At 38.5% G+C, this 9,579-nt stretch overlaps 2 protein-coding genes across 2 annotated transcripts; both read right to left on the bottom strand.

Moving 5' to 3' along the window:
- Positions 1-1,090: 1,090 nt before the first annotated feature.
- On the bottom strand, positions 1,091-5,017 carry LOC106513773 (ferric-chelate reductase 1). Its single transcript, XM_014002756.1, has 5 exons — positions 4,972-5,017; positions 4,627-4,816; positions 4,391-4,539; positions 4,182-4,273; positions 1,091-1,601 (listed from the first exon to the last, which is right to left on the bottom strand). The coding sequence occupies exons 1-5, from the start codon at positions 4,975-4,977 to the stop codon at positions 1,091-1,093; spliced, it is 948 nt and encodes a 315-aa protein (XP_013858210.1). The 5' UTR covers positions 4,978-5,017.
- Positions 5,018-7,601: 2,584 nt separating this feature from the next.
- Positions 7,602-8,698, bottom strand: xcr1a.1 (chemokine (C motif) receptor 1a, duplicate 1). The gene has a single exon (XM_014002755.1). It carries the CDS (start codon positions 8,646-8,648, stop codon positions 7,602-7,604), a length of 1,047 nt encoding a protein of 348 aa, XP_013858209.1. The 5' UTR covers positions 8,649-8,698.
- Between the last annotated feature and the right edge of the window lie 881 nt (positions 8,699-9,579).

Below are 9,579 nucleotides of genomic sequence, written 5' to 3'. Positions count from 1 at the left end.
CTGAATGAGACAGACCAGTAAACCAAGAGCTTTGCCTTTTGCCTCAGCTCTTTCTTCACCACAAATGGCCAAAGCAACGCCCTCATTACTGACAGAATGAGATCGCAATCCATGGATCTATCTCCCACCCCATCCTACAAAAACTCGTCAACAAAACAAGATACTTAAACTTATCTATTTGAGGCAACAACTCATTCTTCTTCTTTTGTTTTAATGGTGGTTGGCAGACTGTTTTAGTGCATTGCAACAACTCATTTACCTTATGCGGCTCATTTATTTAACAAGAACAAAACCAAATGGTGACGTGGCCGTTCCAACTTAAAAACCTTTACAACACTGGACTGGGACATGAGGCAATGAGCCAAAACCACAAACTGCTAACATGGAGGTGGAAGAAAACTGACTATATACCTCTAGAACAATGAGGTATTGAAAACAGCTGACAGAGTGGGAACAGGTTGACTGAGAAAAACAGCTGAGGAGCTAAACTGAGGGCAGATGAAATGACGACACACGAGGAACAAGGAAACACAAGTAACTAAACACAGCAAGCACAAGACAAATCCAACCAGGGCTGGTCTGTATTGGCAAAGGGTTTCAGCCATCCAGGGTGCGCCATCAAAAGAGGAAGAAAAAAAAGTAACTTTAACTTTTCATGGTGCACCAACTAAAATCTTGTCAATCGCCAGTCCTGACCACAAAAAGACTTTAAACAAAATGAGCAAAAAGCATAAATCCTCACACTACAATTCAAGCAGGCACAATAAATTTATAACAGCACAAGTACCTTTAACWGACACCTTACCTTACTTTGTTTATAATACATTGGTCCACTGGCAAATAAGACCAAAATATTGTTGGATATTTCCTGTGAAGAGATTTAGAACAATGAATATTTTGTGTGATTAGTTTGAACAAACAACACAGCACATACAATGCTATWTTTATGCTGAATTATACATACCATTTTCATGTGTTCTAAGTTACTGTCCAAAAGTATAAGTATGGTGCTCAGCGTCTGAAAATCAGTTGAGATAAAAGCATTAGTGTCAACAAAAATATAGAATTTTAACCCTTAAAATTTACAGCATTAAGTTAGATTCACTTTTGAATATCTGGACTTATTTGACGGGCTTGTTGTATTATTTGATGTTGTGTACTCAGTTGCAGACTCAGTTGTAGTTGTTGGCTCTGTGGACTCAGTTGTTGGCTCTGTGGACTCAGTTGTTGGCTCTGTGGACTCAGTTATAGTTGTTGGCTCTGTGGACTCAGTTGTTGGCTCTGTGGACTCAGTTGTAGTTGTTGGCTTTGTGGACTCAGTTGTTGGCTCTGTGGACTCAGTTGTTGGCTCTGTGAACTCAGTTATAGTTGTTGGCTTTGTGGACTCAGTTGTTGGCTCTGTGGACTCAGTTGTAGTTGTTGGCTTTGCGGACTCAGTTGTTGGCTCTGTGGACTCAGTTATAGTTGTTGGCTTTGTGGACTCAGTTGTGGTTGCAGCAGTAGTTGGTTCTGTGGTACTTGGTACTGAGGTGCTTGTGGGTCTGAACAATATGGCAGTCACACGTTCCCAGAAAAGTTCGTATTCCTGCAGAAAAGTGGCCCTGCAGGATGCAGAATTAAATGGTAAATTAGGTTATTTTGGTGACAGCCAAAGAAAGCTCACACAATACGTGGCACTTGCAGTATGTGTTGTGAATGACTCTCAGCTACAACCAGATTTTAGCACAATATATTTTAAATTGACTGAACTGTTGCCATTATTTTGTTTTCTAAGTTTTATTGCTCATCAAGCATTCACACAGTTTAAATCATTTTTTCAGCACGCTTCTTGCTCTGCAATTTTTGTGCTATTTCAACAATTTGTTAAGCAAATCTTTCAGCTCTTTCTGGGCGTTCCGCTATGACTTTTAATACTTCAGCTGTTTATACTTTTGGAGATATTTAGGTTTTTCTGCCAGGGTTTTCTCATTGAAAATGAATTGAGCTGTTTTAAGCATTCTTAAAATCCTTCAAAATGTTCTTAAACCTTTACTGTAGCTTATTTTTATATTTTGTTCTAGCCATAGTCTAGTCGTAAGTCATTGTAACAATTTCAGTTTCCTTTGGTTTCTACCTTTTTTGGGCGGGGTGGGGGGGGCGGGGGTCCTGCTTTTTTTTAGCTATATCATTCTGACATTTTCTGCTACCAGTTTCAACTATTTTGTACTTCGATAAAATTTGCAATTTTAAGCATTTTATGGTTCTTTCAGCTGCTTTCTAATAATTGCAGCTGTTTTCTGTTTTTAGCTATTTTTTAGCTAATTTGAGCCTTTTTTTAGCTAACTCCCTTTTTGTGCTAATTTCAGCTTCTTACTGTCTAATTTAGCAAACATGCTCTTTCTGTTTCCGTCCGTCCGTCCGTCTGTTTTCTGCCGCTTATCCGGGGTCAGGTCGCGGGGGCAGCAGCCTAGGCAAAGATACCCAGACTTCCCTCTCTCCAGCCACTTTGGCCAGCTCATCCGGGGGAATCTCAAGGTGTTCCCAGGCCAGCCGAGAAACAGTCCCTCCAGCGTGTCCTGGGTCTTCCTCTGGGCCTCCTCCCAGTGGGACGTTGATGGAACATCTTACCAGGGAGGCGTCCAGGAGGCATCCTAACCAGATACCCGAGCCACCTCAARTGGCTCCTCTCGACGTGGAGGAGCAGTGACTCTACTCTGAGTCCCTCCCAGATGACTGAGCTTCTCACCCTATCTCTAAGGGAGAGCCCAGACACCCTGCGAAGGAAACTCATTTCAGCCGCTTGTATCTGCGATCTCATTCTTTCAGTCACTACCCAAAGTTCGTGACCATAGACTCCTCCACTTGGGACAGGACCTCCGACCCAGAGGCAGCACCCTACCCTTTTCCGGCTCAAGACCATGGTCTCGGATTTGGAGACACTGATCCTCATCCTGGCTGCTTCACACTCGGCTGCGAACCGCTCCAGTGAGAGCTGGAGATCTCGATCTGATGAAGCCAATAGGACCACATCATCCGCAAAAAGCAAAAATGTGATCCTAAGGTCACCAAAAAGATCCCCTCAACACCTTGGTTGCACCTGGAAACCCTGTCCATAAAAGTTATGAACAGAATCGGTGACAAAGGGCAACCATGGCGGAGTCCAACTCTTACTGGAAACAAGTCCGATTTACCAGCAATGCGGACCAAGCTGTGGCACTGGTCTTAGAGGGACCTAACAGCCCGTATCAATGGGCCTGGTACCCCATACTCCCGGAGTTTCCTGCCACATGGTCCAACGCCTTCTCCAAGTCCACAAAACACAAGACTGGTTGGGCGAACTCCCATGCACCCTCCAGGACCCTGCTGAGGGTGTAGAGCTGGTCCACTGTTCCATGACCTGGACAAAAACCACACTGCTCTTCCTGAATCTGAGATTCAACTATCCGATGGATCCTCCTCTCCAGAATCCCCAAATAGACCTTATCAGGGAGGCTCAGAACATGTGATCCCCCTATAGTTGGAACAGACTCTGCGCTCCCCCTTTTTAAATAGGGGGACCACCACCCTGGTCTGCCAATCCAGGGGAAATGCCCCCAATGTCCACACGATATTGTAGAGCTGCATCAACCAACGCAACCACAACATCATCCAGAGCCTCAAGGAACTCCGGGCGAAACTCATCCACTCCCGGCGCCTTGCCGAGGAGATTTTTAACCACCTCTATCTGTTTCTTTATGTTAATTTCAACTATTTCCATTACTTTTAAAAGCTATTTTTAGGCTAGTTTTAGTTTTTTTTACCCATTCAGCAAAAATCTTTCAGCATTACATTTTTATAGAAAATGCAAATTTCCTGTAATTTTTTGATATACTCTTTAAATTCTGTCGAGTGGATTTTGCTTACAGGCAGACAAAGTTGACTCCAAATAGTTATCTGCGACTATTTAAACAAAGTTTTTGTGCTGTGCATTAGCATTTAGAATATAGGCATCATATTCAGCCAGGTTTTAGCTCAGTGTTTGTAAAATTAACAAAATTAAAGCCATTTGTGTGTGAATAAAAGGTGTAGATTCTTTTCTGAAAGTTCCATAAAAACACATCCAATGGTTCATCAGACGTTCTGATATTTTGCTAACACACACACAGGCAAAATCAAAACTCTCTACATCTGTTTTTATCTTTCAGTGGTGAGTGATAACTAACCGGAAAATGATGTCTAGGTCTTCTCCCTGCACAGTCCAGTTAACTCTGAACTCAGATTTGTACCCAAGTAATCTTTGACTAACAGCCGAATCCTAAAGAAATTTAATAAAAATCAAGAAACAGTTTTCACTTTGATGAGGTCATCAGCTTAAACAAACACAACAAATACATACAGTATGATATACATCAGTTTGAACTAAATAACTTACTGGTAAATTATTACATTTCAGGAGTCGAGTCATTTGAGAGTCAAGTGTGATAAACTTCCCAACTGGGGGGCCGTCACCACCCAAGTTCCTGTTCCGAGCCTCCAGCATAAATCCTCTGAATCTTCTTGAGTCTTTGCCCTTAAGTATAACTGAAAAACATTTGAATATTCATCAGATAGAAGGTTTGAAAACAGAAAATAAAGACTGAGCTGTCAGATCAAATCAAATCTGCCTACCTGTGATCGGGTCTTCAATTCTGCCACGTTCGTAAATAACCTCAAAGGGTGGTTCAGACGATTGTGGAGGAAAGACACCCCCAGGATGATCATGCACAGGTAACATTGAGTCACAAGCTTGTGGAAAGTTACCGTGTGAGTATCCTTTTAGCTCTGAGATATTTAGGCCAATCAAAATCCACAACCACACCTGTGAAAATAACAAGCCACAGTTTACACACTGTTTAACTAACACRGATAGAAACATTTTTTATGAAAGTTATCATTTAACACTTAGTCAGGGTTGGTCAGATTTTCTTTAAAGACATTAAATCTGATCCCAGTGACACACGGAATAATTCTTACCATCATAAAGAAAAACTGAAGAAATCTCAAGTATGTTGTAGGAGTGCTTTTCCCTCGACGGTTAGGTCTGTGGTCTGAGCGAGAAAGAAATCTTACAGCTGACTGATTAAGGAAGCTGAATCTGCCCGCCTCCTTTCACAGTAAAACGATAAATGCATTTACTGCATGTCTGATAAAGCAATGATACATCTTCTCTTTTCTAGTTAGTGTTTGTAAAAATAAAATTAAAAAAAGAACTATGTTTTGCTCTGATTAACTTAAAATAATTTTCACGACAGCCCATGTTGAGTGCATAGGACATTTATAATTTCTCTGTTTAAAATACAAACAAAAGTAACAGTTTTACAGATTTAATAATTTGTTTTTTGGAGCTTGCCACCTTATCAGTAAGTCAAAAGCTGGTTTATTAACTCCTCGTTACCCTGGAGGGACAAAGTCTGAATTTTCTTGCTTTAAAYCGCCTTCAGGAGAATTTCTTGAAGGCAATTTCCACGGAAAGACATAAACAGTGAATTAGGGTTGTTTACATGGGGTGCAGTTTGTGATAAAAATAGCAGTGAACTTTGCCACATTTAGCTTCAAGCAATGTTTGAAAAAGTGGTGTGGATTTTCTAAAGTCACCTTTTAGTACATTTAGTTGCATTTAAATATTAAAGCTATATGTCGAATATTAAATCCAATTAATTTCCTGCTTCTTCCTTTCAGGGTCACAGGGGGCCATGTCTGGGTACACCCTGGACAGGATGCAAGTCCATCACAGGGCCACATAAAGAAAAAAAACTACTCACTCCTGGGGACAATTTAGAGTTAAGCTTAACATTCATGTTTTTGGTCTTTGGGAGGAAACTGGAGAAAACCCACACATGCAAGGAGAGAACATGCAAACTACACCAAGACAGGTCTCTGGCTGGGATTCGATCTGCTGACCTTTGTGCTGAGAGGCAACAGCTCTACCAAATGAGCCACCGTGCCACCCAAATATTYAATCTAAATGCAAAATTTTAATCTAAATGCTAAAAGTTATTTTTTTATTGTTTATAATATAAATAGAATTTTAATTTAGATTTAAATTTAGCATATTATGCTAAATTTAAACATTAAATTTCCAATCTAAATGCTAAATCTAAATGTTAAATGGTAGATGTTAATGCCAAATTTTAAATCTAAATACTAAATATTAAATTTGAAGTAAATATAAACTCTGAATAAAACTAGTTATGGGTCAGAAAAAGTGGTCGGATTTGAATGTAATTTGGTCCATGTGCAGACCAGCATACTGTATGTAAATAAAAACAAAAGTAAAAAATAAAAATAATCCAGATTGAATTGGATTCCATCACAGTGGGGCAGTGCAGGATAAATACACACAATTGATTGAAACATAATTCRTTGTGTGTCATGTTCAAATTGAACAGCCTTCCTAGTTAATCTTGATTGAAAAAGTAAGTAATTTAATATTATAAAGAGTAAAAAAAATCCTTATTTTTTTATTCTGAAATGCAATACAGCCACACTAAGACAAGAGTTATTTTGTAGTTTCCTTCAAGCTTTCCTCAGTCAGGGGTTTGAATGGATCACTTTCGACCAAAAAGATCTTTAAAAACTTTGATTTTGTTGTATTAGTGATAAATTTAAATAATACAACAAAGAAATAAAATGTTGGCTTTAGAAGTAAATCTTTACGTTCTGCTGAAGCAATTTATTTCCTTTATGTACAGAATTACTTTACATCATAATTACGTACATTTGTGGTATATTTTAGTTTTACTGCATAGTTTGCAAATACCACACAAGTGAAACACATAAAAAAATTTAAAGTGCCTGTGACATGCATATCCTTCAAATACAAAAAGTTTTACAAAAGCATCTTTATATTTAAGAAACTTGGCATCATACATATAATTTCATTCATTTTTTCACATTACTGCCATATTTTCATCTGAAATGGGCTCAGACAAAATGAAACAGGAAGTGACATCAAAGGGGAACTCTGGTTTACAATATTATTTTTAASCCCTGCTTTTCTTTGTTTCTCTCTGATAGTGACTCAAAATACTCTAAAGAAACAGCGGGTACTTCTCTACTGTCGTTAACTGTTGTAGCAACTATTCATCTCGGTGTGATTTTTTGCAACGTTATCAATGATATTTTTCCAAAAATGRATTCATGTTTAGTAAAACAAAAAAAGAAACTGGTATCATGGTTGCGTTATCCTACTGTTGGCAGTATACACATAATGTCTGATTGTTAATCACATACCTGTAGTTTTTATTAGACATGCACTTACAGTTTATTTTGTATTCATTATGTTTGTACATATTCAGAATATTTCCCACATTTGTGGGCTATTTGTTTCTAAATATAATATGTACATGATATATATTTTTCACAGAGACTWTTTGTAACATTTTGTGGAAATTAATCTGTTATGTAAATCCCATAATCAATAGCTACTTTGTACATTTTAAATTTTAAATTTAGTACAAACACATACACACAACTAAAAAATGTCAAAATTTAAAATAAAACACAACATAGAATTTAAAATGAAACGCTGAAATCTGTTTTTAACAAGTTCGGATTTTAGGTTTTCATCAGTACCAAAATAAAATGCACACATACATTTGTACCTAGTACATTGATCCTCGTGAGATGATGTTTTTCATTCTGATTTCTTCTCCTGGAGCAGAATTTTGTCGTCTGATCATTTTACGCAGCATTATCTTCAAATGGCTCCTGAACTTCACACCAACAAATGCATAAAAGACAGGGTTCAGGCAGCAGTGGGAGAAAGCAATGAGCCGGCACACGTTGAACGCATAGTCGAGGTGGTTGCTTGTGTCGCAGTCATCAAACGGTGGGATCAGTTTGTCAGCAAAAACTCTCAAAAAGATCACCACGTTGTACGGCACCCAGCCGACGAAAAACACAGCCACGATACAGAAGACCAACTTGACTGCTCTGTTTTTCGTGTGAGACCTGGTTCTTGTAATRTTTATGAGTATTCGAACGTAGCAGAAACCCATCACCGCAAAAGCAAGCAGGAAAAAAAGGTTCTGCTGGCCAGTACCAAACATTTTCCAGAATAGATCTTCGTATTCACAGCCCAGTGAATTTTTGTCTTTGTGGTGGATGGTGATGAGAGAGGTGAAGAGAAGAGAGGGCATCGCTGCTGCAATGCTGATTGTCCACATRAGCCCAGACACTAAAACCCCGGCGCAAACGTTCTGATTACTCATGTCAGAAAGAGGATGGACCACGGCCAGATACCTGTAGATGGTCATGATGGTGAGGAAAAGAACACTGCTGTAAAACCCGGTGAAGAAGACAAAGGTCACAGCCTTGCAGATGACCTTTGAGAATATCCAACCCCAGATGTGGTAGATGGCCCAGAAGGGAAGACCGATGGTGAAGATGAGATCGGAGACGGCCAGGTTGAGGATGAAGATGTTCGTCAGAGATTTCAGGTTTTCGTACAGACCCAGGATTACAAGAACCAGGATGTTTCCTGTCAGACTCAGTGTGAAAACGATGGTGAAAAAAAACGGAGTAGCAATGGATCCAAATTTGACCACATGGTCTTTTTCACAGACTTCATCCGGATAATCATCAGCGTACTCAGCAGTTGTGTTGAATAAGTCAGTCATCGCTGGTGAAGTAGAACCCCTAAATCGCATATAGAACAAGAATTTAATGATTTAAACGGTGTTGTGTTTTTTAAAGTATAAATAAGAACTTACCTTCTTCCCCTTTAAGCTGACAGGTTGCTYAATGTGATGCTCTGGCAATATTTATGAGACCTAAATAGGAAGTTGTACTTTCATTTCCTTTTTTTTTTTTGTAGGAATTCAAGATGAAGTTGGCCTAACATTAAAATGTAGACCAATTGTTTTGCACTTTAACAGTTCTTCGGTTTAAGTTTTACATCTTCACCATCAATCATTTCTTTCTTTGAGTTTGGTTTCTTTTCTCCACAACAATTTCACACAAAAGGCCAAACTTTTAATTTCATTTTAACCATAACAAAAAGCTACCTAATTTTAAAGCCTCTAAAAGTGTTTCTCAGGATTGATGAATTTGGCCTCGGGTTTGTTGTGAGAAATTATACAGATCAAGATTTTTTGAAAGGTTAAATGTTACTGAAGCATTAGAAATGGGAGAGGGTGAGCATTTGAGAATTTTGTGGTCTGGGGTGTGTGCTCTAAAACCCTGCATGTCAGTTTTAGCAGTTATGCTTAAATGAATATAAATCACATTGTGAATTTTTAAATCAAGTTAAYGTTACCTAAAGACAACAAGAGAGTTGCATCTCTCTACTTAACCAGTTAATTTCTATTGTGTTTGAGCAAATGATGTAATTTTATCGATGGTGTTTTTTTTTTTTTTTTTTACTTGATCAAATTATTGTGGGGATCATTACCCCACTAAACCCCTGCAAATTACGCTTATGGTCTGAACTGAAGTGAATGCATACTCTGCAGTATTTGCTTGGTTTAAAAAAAATCACTGATTCAAAATCTATCAAGAACTTTCTAATGCCCAACATTTATGCTTCAGTTTATTTCATTCTAACAAAAATAAAAATAAAACTGAATAGAAATAAAATAA

This window comes from Austrofundulus limnaeus, unplaced genomic scaffold (genome assembly GCF_001266775.1).
Source record: "Austrofundulus limnaeus strain Quisiro unplaced genomic scaffold, Austrofundulus_limnaeus-1.0 Scaffold15, whole genome shotgun sequence".
Classification (NCBI taxonomy): Eukaryota; Metazoa; Chordata; class Actinopteri; order Cyprinodontiformes; family Rivulidae; genus Austrofundulus; species Austrofundulus limnaeus.
Note: the sequence above shows the minus strand (reverse complement) of the source record. Positions and strands in the feature narration are given on the sequence as shown.